General features: G+C 40.4%; 1 protein-coding gene across 4 annotated transcripts in view; it reads right to left on the reverse strand.

The window, feature by feature from the left end:
* Positions 1-265: 265 nt before the first annotated feature.
* Positions 266-27,318, reverse strand: part of LOC131957301 (uncharacterized) — a 37,987-nt gene continuing 10,934 nt past the window's right edge. Inside the window, exons 1-3 of one of the 4 annotated variants that reach the window (XM_059322029.1) lie at positions 15,646-15,738; positions 13,119-13,403; positions 266-1,753 (exon numbers count right to left, since the gene is read on the reverse strand). In XM_059322029.1, the coding sequence (XP_059178012.1) occupies positions 434-1,753; positions 13,119-13,169 (1,371 nt within the window). In that variant the 5' untranslated portion in view covers positions 13,170-13,403; positions 15,646-15,738 and the 3' untranslated portion in view covers positions 266-433. Of the gene's footprint in view, positions 1,754-9,760; positions 9,936-13,118; positions 13,404-15,645; positions 15,739-26,161; positions 26,267-27,318 lie in introns of those variants that run through there. The other 3 variants (XM_059322030.1, XM_059322031.1, XM_059322026.1) reach the window with 3 other exon arrangements.

Below are 27,318 nucleotides of genomic sequence, written 5' to 3' on the forward strand. Positions count from 1 at the left end.
ACGCTTAAGGGTCATTTATAAATGACGTCATATGCAGAGGTGTTTAGACTAAGTGAGATATTAAGATGGGAGGAGAAGGGAGGTGGAGGTTATGAAATGTGATGTGGAATAGAAGATTTATGCTAAAAGACACGAATTAGGAAAAAAAATTGTGGATTTTTGTTAGAATCGTGGTTAGGTTAGAATAGACGAAATTTGTGAGGTTATTGTGACAAGGGACGATAGGTAATGTGTGTGTGTGGGGGGGGGGGGGGGTAATAAATCGACTAAAAATGCGTGACGTCAGATATATAAGACCCCCCTAGCCCTAACCATGAGGTCTGTTGCCGCCTAGACAACATCCCCCAAGATAAGCTTCAGGTAGACCTGCAAGGGTTGAGGCATCAGCGAGTCCAGCACGACGCGATGTCCAGAACATCCCTCAAGGTCAAGGCTATCGCTGGCACTCCACCCCCACGCTGGCGTCCAGGGTCGGACCCATGTGACCCGTGGACTCGCACTGGTTCCAGCCGGTCTTCCACACCTGCCTGACGTCTGTCAAATCCAGCCCGTCGTTCCGGAACAACCTGGCTGTCGTACCGCTGTCGTGCTGTAAGAACTTGCTGTCCACCGGCTGTAGCGTGCTGTTGGTGCGGAAGTAATGCATGAGGAAGCCGTCTTTGCCGCTGTTGGACAGCTCCGTGCTGTAGCTGTCGATGGCGGTACAACCGTTGTTTTTTGTTTTCATGTTGAAGAGGATGTCACCAAAAACCTGCTTCCGGAACAAATCAGTCGGTTGGTAGAATTTAAATTTGATGAAAAGTTCAACGGAGTTTGAGGTGAAAGCGTTAACACAGGTAGTATTAACAAGTTCAGTAGCGGCGCCGTTTTGATTTATCGTGTAACACTCTACTAAAGACCAACTTCCGGTTGGGTTTGTTTCCGATGCGTGTTTTTCCCACAACGCCATTTTAACTTCAGTAGGTGATTTTTCGTATTGAATACTACACGAAAATTCGCTTCGGTAACTTGATCGAATTTTGTATATAGACGCGAGTCTTATGAAATTGAATACATGATCAGTTGTATCAGGATCGCCGAGGTTAAAGTACGTAGGGTGAGTTATAAAAACGCTGACGTTAGAGAAGTAGCGGTTGTCGTTGTAGCGATCTTCTAGCACTGTCGTCGGAACACGGAAAGCGACGTTACCCTCGCTACCGCGTTCGGTTTGCGTGAGGAAGAAAATGGCAACGGCACAGCAGGCTTCAAGGATAACTCCGAACATGATGACGACTTTATGCTTGACGTGATGATGTGACCGGATGGCGTCCCGGTTGCAGTACTTGACCAAGCTGACGACGATGCGGATGAAAATGCTGATGAGAACGACAGCCGCTTTCGTCAGCTGGAAAACACTGATCGGATCTTCTCGGCATGTAGCCAGGTATAAACTAATCCCGATCTGAGGGATGTCTTCAATCCAGATCACCACAGCTGATAGCACATCTGAATCGATCCACGGGTTACGCCTGAATGATTCCCACCACAGGTTGACGATCTCGAAGAAGAAGGTGAAGGTCCCGATGATGGAGAAGGCAAGCATAGCCCACACGGCCGCCTGGTCTGGCTCCCCGTACACCAGGCCTTTCCCGGCGATTTTCACGTCGACGAAGAAGAGCCAATCGCTGACGAAGTCGGCGGCGTCGTTACCCAATAGGAAGAGGAAGAGGAGAACATGGAGGAAGTACTTGCAGCCAGACATCTTGACCGGAAGCTGTTTGTGGGAGGGGGGGGGGGCAGGACGGAGAGAGAAAAGAATAAATTAAAAAGGTAAATTACATAAAACAGGTATTTTTGTTAAACAGCAACCATAAGAAAAAAAATGTTTAACCATAATACTCAACCATATTACTTCGTCATTGTCTAAATTTTAAAATAATGCACCGTAAATTTAACATAATGAAAGAAACGAACAGTGTCAGAAGAACAGCCAAGAATAATTAATATTAACGTCAATTTGTGTAAGTTGTCAACATAATGAAGGCATTTTACCCACAAAACTGTTGTTAGTACCGCCAAGTAATGAAGGCATTTTACCCACAAAACTGTTTCAGTACAGCCAAGTAATGAAGGCATTTTACCCACAAAACTGTTGTTAGTACCGCCAAGTAATGAAGGCATTTTACCCACAAAACTGTTTTTAGTACCGACAAGTAATGAAGGCATTTTACCCACAAAACTGTTTTTAGTACCGACAAGTAATGAAGGCATTTTACCCAAAAAAACTGTTTCAGTACAGCCAATTAATGAAGGCGTTTTACCCACAAAACTGTTTTTAGTACAGCCAAGTAATGAAGGCATTTTACCCACAAAACTGTTTTTAGTACCGACAAGTAATGAAGGCATTTTACCCACAAAACTGTTTTTAGTACCGACAAGTAATGAAGGCATTTTACCCACAAAACTGTTTTTAGTACCGACAAGTAATGAAGGCATTTTACCCACAAAACTGTTTTTAGTACCGACAAGTAATGAAGGCATTTTACCCACAAAACTGTTTTTAGTACCGACAAGTAATGAAGGCATTTTACCCAAAAAACTGTTGTTAGTACCGACAAGTAATGAAGGCATTTTACCCACAAAACTGTTTTTAGTACCGCCAAGTAATGAAGGCATTTTACCCAAAAAACTGTTTTAGTATCGCCAAGTAATGAAGGCGTTTTACCCACAAAACTGTTTTAGTACCGCCAAGTAATGAAGTCATTTTACCAACAAAACTGTTTTAGTACCGCAAGTAAAGTGGTCTACATCGTGGTACCAGAATGACGCGGAATTCAACAATTTATTTAAACAAAGTGCTTTCAGGTTGCCGGTTTTAGTTTTTACCTCTACACCATCTCATGATAAACGTGGGTTTTGTACCACGTGATCAAGCTCTCGTCGATATGGATGCAATTCATATGTAACAGAATATATAAAATGACAACCCCGGGCCACAGAATATATCTATACATATAATTCTCTTCTTGGAGACGTTAGAAAACAAGCTGTAAGCGCGCCTTGCAGTCCCCCTCTTCCTCTCTAGGAAGTCTGGTGAGCTGTGGTTCACGCTAAATGTTTACAATCGTAGAGCCGGGTTTAGTGACGGCTATTAGGGGCAGATAATTTAGTTTGAAACGATTTTAAACGTTGGGGGAGGTAACTAAGAGGAGGCTGCTTTCGGGGGGGGGGGGGTAGGGGTTGGGGGAAAGGAGGGTGGTACTGTCGAATTCACAAATTAAGAATTACTGAAAATTAGAAAATAAAACAACTAAATAGCGGCTCGTATATACCTAAAAGACAGAGGAAACAACCACAAGATTTGAGTTGAGTTCTAGCAAATGTTCCCTGTTTACATCCTGTCCCCGTTTTGTCTCGTCCATTGTTTCCCCTAGTAAACAAACCTAAAGACACGTGACCATGTTGGCTCTTCGCTACTGTCGCAGGTGTATAACATTTTTCAAGGTGAAGGACATACAACGGTTTTTAGCCAGATCAAATTTATGATAAGATTTGTGTGTAATGAAGCTCATTAAATATTGACATTGAAAAACCAACAAATATTTGGTTAACTGTATAGGCCAGGGGTCGGCAACCTTTTGAGACGGAAGAGCCGAAAGTTACAATCTACAAAATTTCCCAGACTTTAAAGAGCCACTAACATTTGTATGTGCACTTCGGTAGTGGAAAGCATAGAACCATTGCCACGGGTCTGGCCACAACACAGTTGTGTGGCTGGGCCTAATGCCCTAGGCTGTCAACTGTCCATATACACTCCACCTATTCTCGTTGTTTTTTTTTTAATTTTGTTTGAAGTATTTGTTTTTACAGTATAATTTTTTTTGAGTTTCTGTAATAAACAATTATAGGCTAATTATTGACATGCAACTCGCGAACGGCAGGTTACCGACCCCTGCGTGCGAGTAATTTGGTTAACACAAGAAATCTTGTAGATTATTTTTTTTTAATTATAAAATACTATTTATTCATATAAAAACATACATATGTGTCGCACAAAACATAATAAAGTATTTTAGCTAGCTCTGATAGAATAATAAAATAAAATTATATAACTATAGCACTATCCCTACCCAAGTTAGAAGCTAATAACTAAAAAACTATGTCACTCAAGTCAAATTAATGCACACTGACACATACAAAAATGCTTTCTGAATTAAATAACTACTTTTGAAAATATTCGAAAATAATAAATAAAATATGCACTTCGGTAGTAGAAAGCATGGAACCACTGCCACGGGGCTGACCACATCACAGTTGTGAGAAAGTAGATCTATACATTTTTTGAGAAACAAGCAGTGAGCAAAGCATGATTGATTAAATATAAGGAATTTATTTTATTAACGCGAAGTTATCTTACATAGTTATGAGTTTCGTAATTTAATTAAAAATATTTTTTCTATTAATATCAATACATTTTAAAGGCAGACAAAATATTTACATAACATTTATTAATACTTATAGAAAAGTAAACAAAATCAACAAGGATTTACATGAGTTTTATATTTCAACTGGGGTATTGGTTTATTTATTAATTTGATAACATAGTTTAAAGTTGTTTCCCTTATTTGTTTGGAACTAAAATATTGGAAGTAACAAAAAGAAACCAATATAATACAGATCTATCAAGTTGCAACATTGCTGTGGTGTATAGAAGAATTAAGATTTATGTTTACGAGAAAAGAGCGAAGCATTGTAAGAAAGGTTAATTTATTTTACTATATTGAAGGTAGACCTACTTTCCTAAAATAAAGAAGCTACATATTTGAAACTATGTGATTTTTTTCAACTTGTTAAACAATAGTAAACACGCGACATTTCTTTTAGAGCTGTCCAGTTGTACAGTGAAACATGCATGTTGTTCTGGGCCTCCAAATCGTCTAACTTGCTCTTGAGATATGTGAGCTTACCGCTCCACAAATTTGTGGTTTTCAAATCTAGCAATTTAATTTGAAGCGAACCAGCATCAATTCCAAATCTCTTTTAATTTTGTGTTGAGAGAATCTACTTTGACTGTGAAGGTCAGAGTACTTGCATTTCTTTTGAATTGCTCAAATATCTCAGTGAACCCATCCTTCATTTTGTTTATAGTAATGCTGAAGTGATTCATGTTAATAGTAGTGTTGGGTTGTTCATATTTTTTTTTTCAGATTTTTTAAAATAAAGTAATTTACCTCTCTCCAGGTCTTCAACAAAATGAAGTAATTTTTTTTCGAAACAATCATCTAAATAGGAAGTAAATTGAAATAGGGCGTAACTAAATATTCTAATAGGATAGCGAGTGTTTATTATTTTATCGTTCATTGCCGAGTATTGCAGAACAATATTTGTATGAGTTTTAAAAATAAAATAAAATAATTGTTAATATTTGTGCATGGAGCTGAAGAGCCGCATCACGACATCAAAAGAGCCGCATGCGGCTCGCGAGCCGCAGGTTGCCGATTCTGGTATAGGCCTACCTAAATATTGTATTAATTTCATTCATTTAGCGATGGGGTATTATACATGCACATATAAATTTGATTGCAAATGACTTGACCTTATAAATATACATTATATATATATATATATTATATATATATATATATACATTATATATATATATATATATATATATATATAAAATTTTACGGATCTTATGTCAGTATTTTGGTGCACTTGATATCCTGCCTAGTATATTAACACCCATTAGATCGTCCTTGTTGTTGATTTAAAATCGACTCCTTGTGCGAAGGTTGTGTACCCCAGTTTTAATGACAGATCCACACAAAAGTGTCGCAGAAATGTCAGCAATGAAAATAAAAGTAGACGAACGGTAGAGCGCACGATAGCTAACCATAAAATCTTAATTTCAGTGGGAGAAACTATAGACAACAGGGCGAGGTGCAGAACGCGCTTTGATATACCAGGACAGTAAAACATTAACTCTACATCATCTGCCATAAGTGGCGTTTGGTCTGTATAGGGTAGTTTACAGTGAAAATCTTAATAACTTGAAACAAAAGTAAAACCATCGATTGTGTTGAGTATAGAACCGATACGATGTGAACTCATAAGTTTCGTTTTTATTAATTGCGAGTAATAAAGGAATATTAAAACAATATCCATGTATATAATTCTCTTCTTGGAGACGATAGAAAACACCAAGCTGTAAGCGCGCTCCCTACCACCCCACCCCTTTATGGTCTGGTGAGCTGTGGTTCACGCTAAATGTTTACAATCGTAGAGCCGGGTGTAGTGACGACTATTAGGGGCAGATAATTTAGTTTGAAACGATTTTACACTTTGGGGAGGTAACTAACAGGAGTTTACTTTCACGGGGGGGGGGGGTAAGGGGTTAGGGAAAGGAGGGGGGGGGGGGTTATCGTCCTTAACGAGCTACTGATAGTGTTTTAAAGCAAATATTTTCAGTGGCAGCGTTGGTACTGTCGAATTCACAAATTGACTCCTATTTCAGCCTGCTTTTCTGTCTATATTTGTATCCTGTACAAGAACAAACGACACAGCAACAGTTGCTTGATTTTGCAGTTGTCTCTCCTTGATGGGTTTGTGTACATAGCTATCGAAGATCGAACATTTCGTTTTAGCAACCACAGACTTTACCCGCCCGACCACGCTGACTCCTAGTGCCTGATCCAATCTTACTAAGTTAAACATGTATTTTTCTCATTTTTAGATCACAAACTTTGGTTTTAATTCCTCTCTTGTGCAAATTATTTTTAAAAATAAATTTCAAAAAGAACTTTTTTTCAGCTAATCAGCCCCGCTTCCCATTGTAATAACTTGGCTTCACAATACCCACAGTTCCACTGTATAAAAACGTCATAACTTAAAAAAGGCGGGGCGTATGTCAATCAACAGCACATGCACTTGGTTAACCTGGAGTGTCAGGTTGATCAACTCGTGACCTGACATAAGGTCACCGAAAACATACCTCATCGACTCATACCTCACCAATCCACCCCTCCCTCCTCAGTATATCTAAACAACTATACAGAAACAAACAAATGTTAAAGCGTTATCTGGTATCAATATATCACGAAAAGGCTCACAAATAATTCACATCCTACTTATAGCGCCCGTGGGACGGCTTGGTCTGGTGTTAGAGCGAACGACTGTTAACTCAAAAGTCAAGATTTCGGATCCAAGGCTGAGTTTCGTAACACGTCCCTAAATCGAACCCAGCTCTAGGGGGTCGGCGTGGTCGAGTCGGTAAAGCTCATGGTTCGCACTCTCGGGCAGATGATGCTCGTTAGCTGGGGACAGCCACTCTTCTATGGAAGCAAATCCAAAAAGAAAAGCAGGCTGAAATCGGAGTCAATGGCCTCAATGGCGCATAACCAGTTGACACGTATCCTTAATTGTGATGGAGGCGTGGTAGAGTCGGCTAAAGCTCATGGTTGATAAATTCGAAAAAGTCTCTGGCAGATAAGGCTCGATCCCCTTCAACACTAAAAAAATTTAGAACGAAGAAGAAGAAGAAGAAACCCAGCTCTGACGTGTACCTGAATCACGTTAGGGAAAGTAAAGGCGGCTGCGCATACTACAATTCACACTATTCTTTCATATACCAAGGTCATAAAAACAGGTTGACCGCAAGGTTAGAAAATGTACTTTACTTATAGCCCCCATTAACTTCAAACCCCCTGCCCCCACTCCGTTAATTCTCATACCAGTTACAGGCATTTATATCTGTAGTAAGCTATAACTCGCCATCCAGTCTCTAACTTAAACCCAACGATTGATGTATTATTGCAACACAGAAAACCTTTACTAAGATCATTAGCTCCTAATTAACCTCACGACACAACTACTGTACAAGCCTGACAATGATGCCTCGATCTACTAAAGATGTTGAGAGAAGACTTAGCCACGCCCCAACCTAGCTCATTGGCGTTTTAGTTTAGGTCAATAAAAATATAAAATTAAAACTTTAGACAGAATTAACCATACGATATTTGTTATGATGTGTGTTTTATCTGTGTATTAGTATGCGAATGCATGTTCATGCGAGAGTAAAAATGAATGCATGGATTGGTGACGCGTATGCAGAGGCGTAGCGAGGGCGGGGCGGGGGGGGGGGGGCGGCCCGCACCGGGTGACACCATTTAGGAGGGTGGCACCAAGACAACAATTAGCAAAATGTACTGAAAAAAATGTTTTTTTGCCAAAGCCATTAATAATTAATTTAAGTAAAATGGTCTTTTAATACAAAGCGACAATTATTACAAAGGGTGGGGGGGGGGGGGGGGGGGGGGGGGGTGACACCATGACATAAACGTGCTAACTGTAGAGAAAACAATGCTACATCCATCTGTATTTGTAACCGACTATAGATAAATCTACAGCGATTAAAGCTAATAACCATACATGTACGCGTATGTGGCATATATATATATACATATATATATATATATATATATATATATATATATATATATATATATATATATATATATATATATATATATATATATATAATATATATATATATATATATATATATATATATATATATATATATATATATATATATATATATATATATTGGGGTTTTTTTTGGGGGGAGGGGGGTGCAGCAACGGGTGACACCCGACCTAGAGACGCCACTGCGCGTATGAAAGATAGTGACGTTTTCCGAAACACCGTTGTTAAGGAGTTAAGGGTAGGAAGTGAATACGAGAGGCACTCCGTGTGATGTTAACAATAACTCTAATTGTATCCTGAATAGGGCTTGTAAGTCCAATCTACTAGCTGGCAAGTACTAGAACGAGAAGTTGTGACTTACAAGCCCTATTGGTGAACCTAGTGGTTGCATTAAAAAAAAAAACTGAAGTGGTGAATACTGGGCGTTTGTCAATTGTCTGCGTTGTAGTCGTCTTATCATAGATTAGAACTTGTTAATGAACTCAGGAACGGTAAGAGGGAAATATGGTAGAGTAAACTCCCTTTGATGAAAACTATTTGCGCCCCCCCCCCCCCCCTTCCCAATCTTGGAATTGTTTATATATTTTGTATCATTACTCTGAGGTAAACAAAACGTAGAAAACCTGTATGCGATGAATGTTGCTTGCATGGTTGTTAATACATTGTATTGTTTAAATTTTATTGAAAGAGATTTCCCTGCAAACTAGAATCCATTGTCTAGTTTATTAATTACGAGCCGACCCGCGGCGTATCATACGCCGCTATTTAGTTGTTTTATTTTCTACTTTTCAGTGATTCATAATTTGTGAATTCGACAGTACCAATGCTGCCACTGAAAATATTTGCTTTAAAACACTAACCCCCCCTTTCCCCCAACCCCTACCCTACACCCCCACCCACCCACCCCCCCCCCCCCACCCCACCCCCCACCCCCCCCCCCGTGAAAGCAGCCTCCTCCTAGTTCCTCCTGTAAGTTTAAAATCGTTTCAAACTAAATTATCTGCCCCTAATAGCCGTCAACAAACCCGGCTCTACGATTTGTAAACATTTAGAGTGAACCACAGCTCACCAGATCATGTGGGGGTGGGGTGGGGGTGGTAGTGATAGTGATAGAGAGGAAGAGAGGGGACTGCAAAGGCGCGCTTGCAGCTTGTTTTCTAACGGCTCCCAGAAGAGAATTATATATATAGATACTACCACATACACTAATGTATTAAGAAAGCCATTTCTTTTAAATACGTACATTAAAATATATAATTAACTAAATTTAATTAAGAACTACATATTAACAACTCACCAGACTAATGTGTAATTAATTAAGCCGAGAGCTCCAATTATTCCAATTAGCAAAAACTTATCTTACTCGCCACAGGAAATGTAAAAAAGCATGCTGTATTAAAGCTCTAACGAATCTAGAACTGTGTGTCGCCTTCAGGGAGGTAACTCGCAGTGACGTGAACGAGTGAATCGCCTCCCTTTGTGTCGTCTTGAGGTTTTGATTTGAACAACGCGCCGCCGGGGCAATGCACCGCTGTGTTCTCGGCCACTCTGTGTGTGTGTGTGAGTGTGGGGGAGTGTGTGAGAGAGAGAGAGAGAGAGTGTGTGTGTGTGTATGTGAGAGAGAGGAGTGCAGCACACATGTGTGTGTGTGTGTTTACGAAGCTGTGAACTAGCTATGTTTTATAACTCTCACCTGTATGAAAGATGAATCAATACAATCATCCATCTCCTCCTCGCCCCCCCCCCCCCCCGCCCCCTCGAGCAAGATGGAAAACATATGAAGTATTTCTTACGTGCTTTTCATCTCACTATTCAGGGGCAAATAATAAAATCAAAACAGATGCTTCAAGTTTAGTCTTGACACACAAATATTGTAATGAATTCAACTTGATTTTGTAAATTATATATATACGAGCCGACCCACTATTTAGTTGTTTTATTTTCTACTTTTTAGTAATTCATAATTTGTGAATTCGACAGTACCAATGCTGCCACTGGAAATATTTGCTTTAAAACACTAAAACCCTCATTTCCCCAACCCCTACCCCCCCCCCCCCCACCCACGTGAAAGTAGCCTCCACTTAGTTACTTCCCCTAAGTATAAAATAGTTTTAAACTAAATTATCTGCCCCTAATAGCCGTCACTAAACCCGGCTCTACGATGTAAACATTTAGCGTGAACTACAGCTCACTAGACCATGTGGGTGTGGGGGTGGTTGCGATATGCCTAGAGAGGAAAAGAGGGGACTGCTCGGCGCGCTTACAGCTTGTTTTCTAACGTCTCCCAGAACAGAATTATATATATAGATTTATATATATATATATATATATATATATATATATATATATATATATATATATATATATATATATTACACACTATCAACTGTTTTATAAACAGTTGTCATATATCATTTACACATAGTCATATTTCCTGTACACAATGTCATATGACCTAAGCACATATGTACTGTACATGGGCTTTACACATATCCAATGTCATATACCCAAAAGTCATATTCCAGCATATAAAGTCATGTACCTTAAACGCAACGACATGCACCGTACACAAAACTAAGTCATGTACACAAGTCATGTCCACACACGTATCATTCGTTTATATGCTCGTCTTACGTCTTGTACACAGTCATAAGTCGTGTACACAAACTATATGTCTGTACACAAGCCATGTTCTGTAGAAGCCATAGACGCTACAGACTATGTACACAAGCAGTAAGAAATGTACACGCTCAGTACAAAAAGCCTTATGCACCTTATACAAGCCAATGGTTTAATGATCCACAGGGTGCACCGTGAAAACGGCCTGAGACAAATCGGCTCCAGACAAAACGTTCGTTCAGGAGGGGGGTTGGTGGGGGGGGGGGCGTTGACTTTTTTGAAATGAAGTCTAAGAGAAACTTTTAACCTCTTCTTAATCTTTACCTCTTCTCTTAATCACCACATTATACATTTTTTAAAAATGTTATTGTATTTCAAATGTAGCGTTAACTATAAAGTAAATGTTTTTAAAAATCTCAACTTAACCCTTATATTGTTAAATGAAATCAACATTATCTATAAACAATAACATTTTTAGAACAAAAGAGCTGCAGTTTTGTTTTTTAAAAAGCGTTAGGGCACAAACTTTGAGGTTGCATTTTATTAGCTAAATTAGCATATTCATTAAGAGCAACTGTATGCATATCACGTTGTTTGACAGTAAACAAATTCAGGTGATAAACAACCTGTCACAGGTAACACATCACAGGTAACACATCACAGGTAACACATCACAGGTAACACATCACAGGTAACACATCACAGGTAACACATCACAGGTAACACATCACAGGTGAGACATCACAGATAACACATCACAGGTAACACATCACAGGTAACACATCACAGGTGAGATACCACAGGTAACACATCACAGGTAACACATCACAGGTAACACATCACAGGTGAGACATCACAGATAACACATCACAGGTAACACATCACAGGTAACACATCACAGGTAACACATCACAGGTAACACATCACAGGTAACACATCACAGGTAGCACATTAAAGATAACACAACACAGGCGGGACATCACAGGTAACACATCACAGGTGAGATGCTACAGGTAACACATCACAGGTAGCACATTAAAAATAACGCCTCATATGGGAGACATTATAGGTAACACGTTATAAGGTAACACATTATAAGGTAATACATTTAACACATCACAGGTGAGACATCACAGGTGAGACATCACAGTTTAGACATCACATATAACACATCACAGGTAACACATCACAGGTAACACATCACAGGTAACACATTACAGGTAACACATCACAGGTAACACATCACAGGTGAGACATCACAGGTAACACATCACAGGTGAGACATTACAGGTAACACATCACAGGCGGGACATCACAGGTAGCACATCACAGGTAACACATCACAGGTAACACATCACAGGTAACACATCACAGGTAACACATCACAGGTAACACATCACAGGTAACACATCACAGGTAACACATCACAGGTAACATCACAGGTAACACATCACAGGTAACACATCACAGGTAACACATCACAGGTAACACATCACAGGTAACACATCACAGGTAACACATCACAGGTAACACATCACAGGTAGCACATCACAGGTGAGACATCACAGGTAACACATCACAGGCGAGACATTACAGGTAACACATCACAGGTGACACATCACAGGTGAAGCTTACAGTTAATACATCACAGGACTCCCATTAAAGATAACACATCATATGTGAGACATTATAGGAAACACATTATAACGTAACACATTACAGGTAACACATGACAGGTAATACACTACAGGTAACATCACAGATAGCACATTACAGGACTCACATTACAGGTAATACATCAAAGGTAAAAGATTGCGTGTGTTAAGTTAGAGATAACACATTATATATTATTAAATTACAGGTAACCCTTTTGCAGGTACAAATTTACATGTAATACTTAACATATAACACTTTACAGATAACACTTTACATGTAACACATTACAGGTAACACATAACAGGTAAAACATCAGAAGTAACATATATCAGGTAACACATTACAGGCAACAAAGTACAGGTAACACAACAGGTACTCACCTTTTCCAGAGATCCCTCTAGAGTAGAGGTGTATATGGCAGGTTTCGGCATCTTGGAGTGGTTTCAACTCTCTCTGTACCGACTTTATATTCCAAATGTATTTTCAATTCACGATTGTGTTTTATACAAGTACGTTAAATAGTAAAAAACTTCGACCTTAAATACACCGCCCTTACACAATGATATCTATAGTTCATGTCATCAAAATAGAAATTTATTTACAGTTTGTTTCAAATTGACACTTTCGCGTTGTCTTTAATGTTTACTTCCTGATATAGAATCTTACTTCACAAGAAATAAATTCACAATAATTATATGGAGTTACTTCCCTTTAAGTATAGTATAAAAGCTAGGAACGATAACTCTGGTCTAATAATAGTCATTACAATTCAGCTGTGTGTCTTGCGGTTTCTGCCGCATACATTCTACGTTATTGAAATTAAAATTTTACAGCGATTTAAACTGAGAAGTAAAAAGCGGCTTTGCAATGAAGCGGTTGCTTATTAAAGGACTTAAGCAAATAAGGTGAAAGTTAATGCTCTATTGGAAAAAATATTGTACCATAGAATTCAGTGATAAACGCGTATAAAGTATTGAGACAGTGATCCTTGTTATTCGTCTGGATATTAACGAATCCGCATACTATCTCTACCCCCCCCCCCCCAACACCACATACAACATAATCATACAAATATCTACCTCCACACACAAAAATTCATAAATAATATCCCTACCACATACACACACACTTACACAAACACACACGGACACAAAAGCTCTACCCTCCAACACACACATAAACACTCAAATATAAGTTAAATATAACTTAATATTAGGCTCATTGACCCTTCCCTCCCCCCCCCCCCCCGCACACACACACTCACCCCCACCCTCCCACACACAAACCACCACTACTGAATAAACGTATGAACTGTGTGAACCATTACATGACTTAACACGTTGTGCTTTCTTATTAAAACTCCCTCTCCCCCCCCCCCCCACACACACCCTTCACACACACACATCATAGGTCCTACACTAACTAATGTCACCACATAAAACCTCAGTCCCATCATTAAACTTTATACACCTTATTTTTTAAGCTCGCCAGTCGCCTAACAATGAAACAAAGCCAGGCTTTTTAACTAACACAATATGGCCTCACACTGAGATAGTGAACTGCACTAGTCATACAATAATAGTCTTAAGCTCTTAAGCCTTGTCGGTATTCAAAATTAAACTTAGTATGTCGAAACTAAGTGACAATTTCCTGAGCGACAACTTGATCCACCCTCCTTCCACCATATTCTCACATTGTCATATAGACTGCGAACTTTAACCCCCCCACCCCCCTACACACACCACACTGCCACATCGTCATGTAAGTTGTGTGTCGACAGTGTGTGCAAACGTTAACCCACGTCCACACACCACACCGTAACTAGGCTAAACCCTGACATCAGCCACACAACCACGCCTAGCTGTGTGTGCCTTCACTCCATCAACGCCAATCTAATTTAGCACATTCAAAATCTCTAACTAAACCTTCCTCCGTGCACTAACATGCCAACAAAGAATGTTGCTTGTAATCCTATATAGATCTAGATCTAGGAGACTGGCCTCAACGCCATGAAACATCGGTGGAACAACAGCTAGCGAATACAATAGAATTTTTAAACAGCTTGCCAAGTCCTAGCACTCTAATCAATGATGATGCTGGGTTTTTTGTTTGTTTTTTAGAGAAGGTAAAAATACACTCATATCACATTTATGTATCACTCGTTCATCTTTAACCCAAAACCTAACTCACAGCTTAACACGGCTGTAATAATTTAACCCTGAATCCTAACACTAGCCACATACAAAATGTAAAACCGAATCCTAAGATGGAATTTTATTCTGAACTCACATAAAAATCAAGCCTTACGAAACACCACAGCAAAACTGAAGTAACTCATCTAAAGATTACCCTAAACCTAACAGTAGCACGGCCAGACGATGACTCTAAACCTAACTGTAGCACGGCCTGAAGATGACCCTAAACCTAACTGTAGCACGGCCAGACGATGACTCTAAACCTAACTGTAGCACGGCCAGACGATGACTCTAAACCTAACTGTAGCACGGCCTCAAGATGACTCTAAACCTAACTGTAGCACGGCCTGAAGATGACCCTAAACCTAACTGTAGCACGGCCTGAAGATGACTCTAAACCTAACTGTAGCACGTCCTAAAGATGACTCTAAACCTAACTGTAGCACGGCCTGAAGATGACTCTAAACCTAACTGTAGCACGGCCTGAAGATGACTCTAAACCTAACTGTAGCACGGCCTGAAGATGACTCTAAACCTAACTGTAGCACGGCCTAAAGATGACCCTAAACCTAACTGTAGCACGGCCTGAAGATGACTCTAAACCTAACTGTAGCACGGCCTGAAGATGACTCTAAACCTAACTGTAGCACGGCCTGAAGATGACTCTAAACCTAACTACAGTTCCGCCTTAACAAACACTAACTATACTAACCCAAGTGCACCGAGATAGCCTTGAGTACACACTTGGAGAAATAACACATAACACAGTCTGGAATCCCAAGTGCCATGGAGATCAATATTTCCGGTGGCTGTGTTCTATTTATAGCTGGCTCTGCTCGCACAGTGTGTGGGGCGATGCCCGGGCAGTGGGGTGAGCGGTGTGTGTTGGCACAGTGTGGTCTACGTGAGTGGAGGGCGGGGCTTGTATCTTCTGTTAGATCTGGGCTATGATAGCGTGTCGGGTGAGGACAGAGATGGCCTAGGGTCGGGACCAGGGCTATGGGCACGGGTAGGGTGGGGGCCATGGTTAGGGATACGGGTAGGGGTTAGCGATATGGGTAGGGTCGGGCTAGGGTCACGGGTAGGGTGGGGCTAGGGTCATGGGTAGGAGCTATGGTTAGGGTCATGGGTAGGGTGGTGCTAGGATTAGCAATATGGGTAGGGTGGGGGCCAAGGTTTTTTATATATATGATGGGGGTTAGGTTCAGGGTTAGAGACAAAGGTAGGGAAGGGGTTAGCGATATGGGTAGGGCAGTGCTAGGGTCATGGTTAGGGTGGGACCAGGGTTAGAGATATGGGTAGGGTGGGGACAAGGATTAGTGACATAGGTAAGGTCGGAGCTAGTGTTAGTGACATGGGTTGGGTGGGAACCACAGATCTGTTAGGGGCCAAGCCTGGGGTCAGTGTAGGGTTTTATGGCCAGAGTGTATGTAATAGAGAGAAAAAAGGTCACGGTTAGAGATCAATGAGGATCTTAAATATTAATTACTACTAGTAGTAATACTACGCTCTCTCGCGCATAAATAACTGGCCGTATAAGGATAGAACGCATTGCTGAGACACAACAATTGATTTTTATTTAAGGCGGAGGCATATCGTAAACACAGACAGCACATTTGACCAGACACTAGAACAGAGAGCACATTTGACCAGAGACTGTACCATGGATGAATCACACACCAACACGACCTCGACAACGCTGTGTACGTGTTCACTTTGTTTACACAGCCTAACAACACATTGACAAACAGCTCACTCGCTTTTGTCTGGCGAAAATCTACACGTTTTAATTTTTTTTTTTTTACATTCAAAGCAGTGAATTTTTTTGTTCAAATAAGCTAGCTTTAAAGAGAAAAATATACGTAAATTTAAAAACGAAACAGGTTTCGGTGAATATGTAGAAAACGCAGCAAAAAAAAAAAAAAAAAAAAAAAAAAAAAGAAAAGAATTACCAAGAAAGATAACTGAAAGAGCAATCAAGGGGGATAACTCACTTTTAAAAGTCTAAAACTAAGAGATTTTATTTTTGAAAATCTGTCAAAACATTTGCTTGATCAGAAAATATCAACAGGAGTGGGACGTAATGGAAGCGTAGCAGTCGTCATGTCATTAACCTATAAATAAATTATTAAACTGTGGCTAGAGGCCATGTACGTTTCCTTATGTGGATCGGTTATTCTAATCCGTTATAGTACGTCCTTGTTAGGGGGGGGGGAGGATTTAAAAGCAACTAAATAAGTAAAAATAGTGTCATCTTTAGTTTCCAGATGGGTCATCTTGTGTCACCCCAAGTGTCCAGAATGGTCACCAAGTGTCACCACTAGCGTCGAGACTTGCCATCATGTGTCACCATTTATGTCTAGCCTGGTCACCATGTATCACCTCCAGTGTCCAGACATTTCACCATGTGTCACCACTAATGCCCAGACGGGTCACTATGTGTCACCACTATCGCCTATATATGTCACCATATGTCATTATAATGTGACCCCCCCCCCCCCATCTCACCACATGTGTCACCACTAGTCACCACAAGTACCGAACGCAACTCCACCATTACACACACCACCCCTCCCCCCCCCCCACACACACATGTCCCAACAGAGATCTAAACCCTTTCACATTGCTTCCCCCTGACTTGCCTCGCCACTCCACCACCACGATAAATCAATCTTGCTAATTAACCTAATGACCCCCGACCAGCTCTCGGCGAAGCACGGAAAGAAACACGGCCCGGCCTATGACGTCACCAGCTGTCAATCACCACTCTACAGCTATAGCCAGCTGTGTATGTATTCAAACAGCTCATTATTTCACTTTCATCAAAACAAGACAGACTTTCATACGCCTCCTATTAAAACGCGTGTTAAGAAATGGTTACAACTAATTAAGCCTTTGTCTAATTACATGTTGGACAACAGTTTAGTTAATTAAATTACAATTAATGAAGTAGGTTTAAAGTATGTCTATTTAATTCATCATACACTCGCTCAGTTATGTATTATTCCGATACAAATTAAACTAATCATATTGCATCCCACTTAACTCCAGATTCTTTCATATATTTTTCAAAAAATAAAAAATCAGGGGGGATGGACACTTCAAGTTTCTATCCCCCATTCCCTTAAAGATGCCTAAGAGAAGTATTAAAAGAAACATCCTTTTATGGTACTTATGTGTAGCTTACACGAACTAGACTATACTACGAATTCTTGACCAGAAAACCTTAACCCTAACCCATGCTTTAATAGCCACAACAACGTTACACGCAATAACCCTAAGTCACCCAAACCTAAACCTAACCTGTAACTAAATGTTAAATTTGTTGTAAATCGATAACGACAACCAGGGTCTTTAATCTTGTAATTTAATTATTATAACCTACAAATGTCTCATTAAAAAGTTCCCTTTTCGAACCTGGCGGTCTATGGGGCAAGTAAATTAGACTTTAAAGCTTTCTGTGACCTCGGCATATGAAGGGATAGTGTGGTCAGCACTATGCCCAGCCGCCTTTACTTTCCCAAACGTTAGTTAGGTACCCATAATAGCTGGGTGGGCTCAGGGACGTTGTACTGACTTAAACCGGATTAGAACTCCAAACTTTCGGATTAACAGTCTAGCGCCGTACCACGTCTAATTAATTTAAATATAAAAAGGTCAAACATACAACTATTACTATAATTATTGTTACACTTGTAGACCTATATCGCCCTTTAAGCCACTTAATACCACAATATATGTAGACACAAGCCTTGATATGTTATGCATTATTCTACGAAACAAAATCTGCTTGTTTCGAAGTTTAAAATTAAATTTGAATCGTGCTTAATTGGCTAAAATATCTATCCATAACTTTAAACTAAACCAATTTAATAGCTAAATACTACATAGATCTATATAGCCGATAGGGATATTATTAACATTTAATTTAGTAGATTGCAATTGTATATTTTTTTTTCAAAACATATCGTTATCGTATTTTAAATGCACAAGTAGACCTAGATTATACTTGTTTTCTTCAAAACAAAAAACAGATAAATCCGATACACTTTCCACATTGAAAACGACACACAATTTAAAAACATGAAGTATAACCTCTGAACAGTACAAAACAAATTTTAAATAGTGAGAAGCGGCCTAAGGGGAAAAGTTCAAATAACTACACACAAACTACACAGCAAGGGAGAGCAATCCCGTAGTGACACAACAAGGGAGAGCAGTGTCGCGTACAAGGCTTTGAGACCCAGGGGCGACAATTCAAATACTGAGTCAATGACGAGTTATGCGAGAAGTGGTTTGAGGGCAGAAGCGTTTCCTCGCTTGGGCAAATGTCAACAGTGTTTGAGAATGGCGAGGAAGGGGGGGGGGGGAGGAGGGGGGATTGCTGGCAGTTAATGGACCTTCTAAATTACTGATTTTTTTATTATTTTTTTCAACTCTTTCTAAGACAGTAAGACAGTACTGTAATTTCATTTTTTTTCACAAAGTGAATATGAATTCCATACACATATATATATATATATATATATGTAACTGGGGTAGGCCTAACTACCAGTTACAAATGATAACGAACGAGAAGCCGAGACACAGTGTTGGTCTGATGCAACCGATAACAGGTGGCTTATTGGGTCGGGCTGATAACAACCTCAAAGCCGGCGCGTGCTATTTTGGGAAACGGTATTCAGACGGCCTGTCGGCTTTGATGGATAGGACGCAGATGTTATTTTACGGTCTGTACGTTTGAACTACGCAACTGGTGGTCGGAGATCGAGTACAAGTATCGATTACGGAGGAATACAAGTACGGAGACGAGTACGGATACAAGGCATAAATAGGAGGGCACGGCAGGACTCGTTCTCTCTCTTCCCGTTTCAGCGAGCTCTCTTCCATCTTCATCGCTCGCTTAGATCAGTCAGTCTGTGTGACTATGTCAAGTCGGTTATAGAACGGGTTAGCCGTATTGTGTTAAGGAGGATTATAGACATGTGGATTCAGTTATATAAAGCCTAGTGAAGGACTGTTAGGGGTCAGTTGATTCAGACTATTATTGAGAAGCATTCCTGTTGATTTATTGTGTTATTATGAAGCATTTCTTGATTCATGTAATAAAGGATCAATAGCGAACCTGCATCTTGAGTATCTATACTGTGGTCAATGTTGTCTAGAATGAGTGGTTAAACTCGTTAACACGTGGCACTACAGGCAATTAGGTCTCATTACATGTGGCGTTGCGAGCATGGTAACTGTTGGCTCGTTACAATTGGCGTTGTCGGCAGGATAAATGTTCGCTCGTCACAATTGGCGCTGCGAACAGGATGAATTCAACTAGACTTGCCGTTTAAGGCACCTATAGTCAACCTTGTGCATAACTGTGTTTAGTGTGTGTGTGAATTCGGACATTCAGGAACTGTGAAAATTGAGGAACGAGGAAAAATTTTTCATACACACACGGTAAGAAAGAACTCTTTTTTTTTAGTACTTAAGGAAGAAAATGTCTACTCTGGACGAGAAGCAGACCCATATAGTGGTCCTACCCAGAGAGTCCCATATTAACAAATTTTACGGGGACGGAGATCCAACTTTAACCAACAGGTTCAGTGAAGAGGTCAAAGCGGCCTGGGCCTCGAGACATATGTCACCAGAGGAAAGATTAAGACTGCTGATGGGCAGTATAGGTGAAACGGTTAGGGCAGAGGTTAAGTGCCACGATAGGACCGTCCAATCAGATCCAGATAAGGTGCTAGATCTGATTATGGAGACCTTTGGGGAGAGACGGTCGGGAGTGCAACTGCTATCGGGATTCGTGGGCTTAAAGCAGAGAATGGCGGAGAGTGTGATGGAGTACTCACACAGGATGAACAGGGCCTTTGATTTGGTAAAGGGCAAATCACCGGACATTGATGTACGCCTACTGAGGGACCATTTCATCGAGGGGCTAGCAACCCCGATCTTAAGGAGAGAGTTGAAAGAGGAGGTCCACAGAGACCAGCAGTTGACCTTCCTTCAGGTCAGGAACTCAGCGATCCGCAGGTCCGAGGATGAGGACCAATCGAACTGTTCGGTGGACAAAGTCTCTGTGCCTGAACAGAGACAATCCCCACCCACAGGGGCCGACACGATGGAGACCATGATGGCTCAACTGTTGGCCCACCTAGAGAAGGTTGACCAACGTTTGGAGAGGTTGGAAAGCAGGTCAACAGCTGAGAATCAGGAAAAGAACGGGACAAAACAGGGACGGGTTGGACGGCCGCGTCCTGCCAAGCCATCACTCCAATGGACGGCAGACGGTCGACCAATTTGTTTGTCTTGTTCACAACCCGGACATATGGCACGGTACTGTCCGGTGAAACGATCGCCCTCTGTACGGCAGGTCAAGGCTACAGAGCGGCGAGGTAATGACTTAGTAAACAAAATGACAAAGAAACACAGTAAGGAGAAAAAGAAAGGCAAAACACAACTAATGAAAAAAATGAACTGTGAAATGAACTTGAATGTTGAACAGTTTCAAGTGAACAATTTGTTGGTAGAGAAAAATGATGATAAGAAGAAAATTGGTAGACTTAATAAAGGAATTCAAAGTCTAACCAGGAAACTGGATAGGGAAAGTTCATGCAAATTAAAAGCACAGGAGAAATGTTCATCTTTAAAGTGTCTGTTATCGGAAGAAGTAAATAAAAATAGTAGACAACAGAACAGTGTTGGCAAACTAGAAGAAATGAAAGAGTCTCAAACAAGACTTGAAGAGAAATTATCCGATATTGAAAAAGAACTTCAAATTACAGCAAGGCTGGGATCCATCGAACAGCGATGGGCAGCAGAATTGGCACTCGTTGACCTAGAGAGAAAACATCGCCCGGGGCGGTCCAATGGCAATGCGGACGCTTTATCAAGGAATCCTTACGAGACACCGGGTGATGAGGAAGAAACACGGACAGGAATATGTGAGGTCAGAGCGTCAACAGATATCCCTCATGGGGTACAAGTGATGCAAAACGGGCAGACCGGGGTGGAGCACATATCCACGGAACCCGGACATATGGACAGTAGTGATTTTAATGGCCTTAATCACCAAAAGATAAGAGATGCCCAGAGAACGGATAGTGGCTTACAACCGCTATTGAAACACGTCCAGGAACAAAAATTCCCAGGAAGAAGGGAAAGAGAACAATTTGGTCGAGAAACAAAGAAAATACTGAGTCAGTGGAACCGTCTCAGTATAAAGGATGGTGTTCTCATGCGGAGAATTCATGACCAAATTGATGGCACAATACACCAGGTGGTGGTGCCGGGACAATTACGAGGAGAAGTGCTAAGGTTGGCACATGACAGGGCAGGACACCAGGGTCAGGACAGAACCCACAAAATATTACGACGGAGGTGTTACTGGCCCAATATGGAAATGGAGGTCAAACGCCATTGTGAGGCTTGTGTGAGGTGTCAGCATGCGAAAATGCCAGTTGTCAAAATGAGACAGCCATCAGGACACCTACTAGCGACAAAACCACTAGAGATTGTGGCTATGGACTTTACGTCGTTGGAGCAATCATCGGATGGGACGGAACATGTGTTGGTAATGACTGATGTATTCACCAAATGGACGGTGGCGGTGCCCACGCGAGATCAGACCGCCAAAACAGTGGCAAAGGTCTTATTACAACATTGGTTCATCAAATATGGCATACCAAGACAATTACACTCTGACCAAGGAAGGGCTTTCGAGTCAGAAGTAATTAACCAACTGTGCAACCACTACGGGATCAACAAATCTAGAACAACCACATTTAATCCGAAAGGAAACGGACAGTGTGAACGGTTCAACCGCAGCATGCATGATTTGCTGCGTACGCTAGAACCTGAACAGAAAAAACGTTGGCCTGATTTTCTCCCAGAGTTGGTATATCTATACAACTGCACACCACATGCCACAACCGGCTTTTCGCCATACATGTTGCTGTTCGGACGAGAGGCTCGACTCCCTCTTGATTTGTTCCTAGGAAAAAGGGAGAGTATGACTGGCTCATACACCGCACTGGAATATGTGAATGAACATATGAGAAGAATTAGAGAAATGTACAGGGTAGTACAGGAAAGACTAGAACATGAATCTCGGCGAAGGGAACCGCCGATACAGACGAAGGACCCGCCACTCAAACTGAACGACAGGGTATTACTGCGTAGCCACCCGTTAGGCAGAAACAAAATCCACGATCTCTGGGGACAGGAGATATGGCAAGTCGTGGAGATGCCTAAAGTAGCAGGTGGCCCCTTTAAGATAAGACCCATCGATCACGCCAAACCGGATCGGTGGGCGAATATTGCTCAATTAAAGAAATATTGGAATAGGCAAGAAGAGCAGTTACACACAGAGAAACCCAAGACAATTAGGGAACCGGAAGTTATAACGGAAATTCACATACCCATTCCGGAACCATATCACCATCAACAGAACAACAGCGATACGCAAGGGGAGGATACCGGCAACAATGAGGATCCCGGTCCCTCCAGAAGCAGAGAGACAGTAGACCATCAGATAAGTGGTCCGCGGAGAAGTTTAAGGAACAGAAGGAATACGAAATTTTTTGTCAGCAACCATCAATTCTTTCATGGTCGCGCTGGTATGAAAACAGACTGTTCAAAGAGCTATAGAAGTGAACTGGTGAAGGCACCAAATGGAAAGGGTGGATGTGAATTCTAGAACTGTTTTGTGTCTCAGAAAGATGGTGTAGACACAGTTGATATGTGAAATAGGTAGAACTGTCAATCGTATACGAATGGAACGTCGTGGACAGTGAGTGGAACGATAGATTTTTTTTTTTTACGACTGTGCGATTGACTTTGGAGGAGTGCACCTGCCAGGCGTTGTTTGTGGTTGAAAACACACAAAAAAAGCAGGGGTGGATGTAACTGGGGTAGGCCTAACTACCAGTTACAAATGATAACGAACGAGAAGCCGAGACACAGTGTTGGTCTGATGCAACCGATAACAGGTGGCTTATTGGGTCGGGCTGATAACAACCTCAAAGCCGGCGCGTGCTATTTTGGGAAACGGTATTCAGACGGCCTGTCGGCTTTGATGGATAGGACGCAGATGTTATTTTACGGTCTGTACGTTTGAACTACGCAACTGGTGGTCGGAGATCGAGTACAAGTATCGATTACGGAGGAATACAAGTACGGAGACGAGTACGGATACAAGGCATAAATAGGAGGGCACGGCAGGACTCGTTCTCTCTCTTCCCGTTTCAGCGAGCTCTCTTCCATCTTCATCGCTCGCTTAGATCAGTCAGTCTGTGTGACTATGTCAAGTCGGTTATAGAACGGGTTAGCCGTATTGTGTTAAGGAGGATTATAGACATGTGGATTCAGTTATATAAAGCCTAGTGAAGGACTGTTAGGGGTCAGTTGATTCAGACTATTATTGAGAAGCATTCCTGTTGATTTATTGTGTTATTATGAAGCATTTCTTGATTCATGTAATAAAGGATCAATAGCGAACCTGCATCTTGAGTATCTATACTGTGGTCAATGTTGTCTAGAATGAGTGGTTAAACTCGTTAACACGTGGCACTACAGGCAATTAGGTCTCATTACATGTGGCGTTGCGAGCATGGTAACTGTTGGCTCGTTACAATTGGCGTTGTCGGCAGGATAAATGTTCGCTCGTCACATATATATATATATATATATATATATATATATATATATATATATATATATATATATATATATATATATATATATATATATATGCGTGTGTGTGTGTGTGCGTTCGTGTGTATTTGTAAATAGAAATAGCATATGTGGCTAAAAATAGTTAGTCAAAATGGCGTGTCAATTAGTTCAAGCCAAATCCATTTCCTAAGTCGTTCTGTATATACCAAAACAGAAGTGTAGCAGACGACACGCACTTTTAACCTGTTGATTTCTGGTGGGGTGTCTGATGTTTGTGTGGTAGCAGCAGACGTCTAAGCCCCAAAACATGTCACGTGATACACGTCAACACGCGGGGTTTAAAGATAAGATTCGGCCTTGACAAAAAAAAAAACGAAACCTCTAATCGAAATGTTTGTATATCTTTAACATAAGATCAATCTAATTTTAAGCATGTTTTATCTAGCTCTTTATACCCAGGTATCATAAATACGTAGGTACTTAGGCAAATATTGCTTAGTGTTGTTACGTATATATATATATATATATATATATATATATATATATATATATATATATATATATATATATATATATATATATATATAGACTTTAAATATATATATATATACGTAATAACACTAAGCAATATACCAAAATTACGAAAACAACACGCTTAAAATGTGCACCTGATCGGCAGAAGTTTCTAGAAACTAGGTTTGGATAGAGCTTTAATCACAAAGCGAGGGATAACTAGCCTAAGGGCTACAGCAATATGACTCACAGGGTCCACACATGGGTAGATTAAACTTATATTATTATATTATATTTGCATTTAATAAATTCTATAGAAATACATACCTTCATGATGTGGGCAAGTTTGGGTGTATTTTTTCTCGTTAACATCAACCGGTGGGAGAGGGTATTAATAGAGGACAGAGCATTTTTTTATGGGGATGGGGGAAGGTATAAAATATTTATGTGATGTAGTGTGTCCACGATCACTGATACTCCGATGTGTAAGTGTGGGGAAGGGGAGTGGTGGGTAGAAATCTCATGAGCCAAATGAGAAAAAAATTGATCTTTGTCGGTGTTACATTTTCTTCTCAACATATCAAGAGTTTACATGAGAATTATATGTGAATTTATGTTAAGTATATGTGAATTACATGAGAATTATATAAATTTTTTGTGAATCACATGTGAATTATATAAGAATTATATCTGAATTATATGTGAATTACATGGGAAGTACATGTGCATTGCTTATAAATTACATGTGAATTATAAATGAATTATATGTGAGTTATATGTGTAATTTATATAGAAATACCCCTATTTAAAATGCGTGTAATCAAATCCCAGGGCCTAAGCTTATGTCACCTAAGTATGTCAACATTGAACGTGTTAGCTTAACGGCCTAGCCCTAACCCCAACTCATCATTGTTACTAAAACATATTTATTAATATAACTATTACGGTTATCAACAGCAAGTTTCAACATTAGCATTACGATTATTTAATCATCCCCCATAACTTTAATTTTTTATTTATCAAAAATGAAAACTATAACTTACGGCAGCCATTATTTTGAAAGCAGATAGAAAAACTGAAGGTCTATTTCTGGTGTGGTTGCTGATGCGCGACAAAGCGTATCAGAATAGTGCAGGCGTTTCACTGGGAAGGGAATTGATTTATGACGCGACTGCCTTGTCTGAGGGTAAATACATTGCACTTTACCCAGCGACTTGGGAATGTCGTGAGGGTGGGGTTGGAGGGGTGGGGCGGTAGAGATATTCCACACTTGACTGGTGATATGTGTGAAGTAGTGGGGAGGGGGTGTCTATTCCTGACGTCACATAATAATTGTTTAATGGTTTTTTTTAATAGTTATTCGCGATCGTTAGTCTGGTCCGGTCACCACTGTAAACATATGGTCATGTCACCAGTTATATATAGTAGTAGTGTCACCACTTCTATATAGTAGTCGTGTCATCACTTATATATAGTGTTCGTGTCACCACTTATATATAGTGGTCATATCACCACTTCTATATAGTTATCGTGTCACCACTTCTATATAGTAGTCGTGTCACCACTTCTATATAGTAGTCGTGTCACCACTTTATAGTGGTTGTATCACCACGTTAGGGTCTATGTGCGACTCACCATTTGTAAGATGATAGATGAGTCAGGGTTATAGCTTTGTGTACCGGGAGGGAGGGGTATTTGTTCAGGGGCCTATAGCGGTGGTACATTACCTGATAGTGTCACTTCTGTGTGATGAGTCTATTCAAGTCACCATTGTAGTCGATAGAATCTATTCAAGTCACCATTGTAGTCGTTAGAGTCAAGTCACCATTGTAGTCGATAGAATCAAGTCACCATTAGAATCTATTCAAGTCACCATTGTAGATATTAGAGTCAAGTCACCATTGTAGTCGTTAGAGTCTATTCAAGTCACCATTGTAGTCGATAGAATCAAGTCACCATTAGAATCTATTCAAGTCACCATTGTAGTCGATAGAATCAAGTCACCATTAGAATCTATTCAAGTCACCATTGTAGTCGATAGAATCAAGTCACCATTAGAATCTATTCAAGTCACCATTGTAGTCGATAGAATCAAGTCACCATTAGAATCTATTCAAGTCACCATTGTAGTCGATAGAATCAAGTCACCATTAGAATCTATTCAAGTCACCATTGTAGTCGATAGAATCAAGTCACCATT

The sequence above is a fragment of the Physella acuta genome, unplaced genomic scaffold (genome assembly GCF_028476545.2).
Source record: "Physella acuta isolate Inbredline_101_S28 unplaced genomic scaffold, ASM2847654v3 ptg001231l, whole genome shotgun sequence".
Lineage (NCBI taxonomy): Eukaryota > Metazoa > Mollusca > Gastropoda > Physidae > Physella > Physella acuta.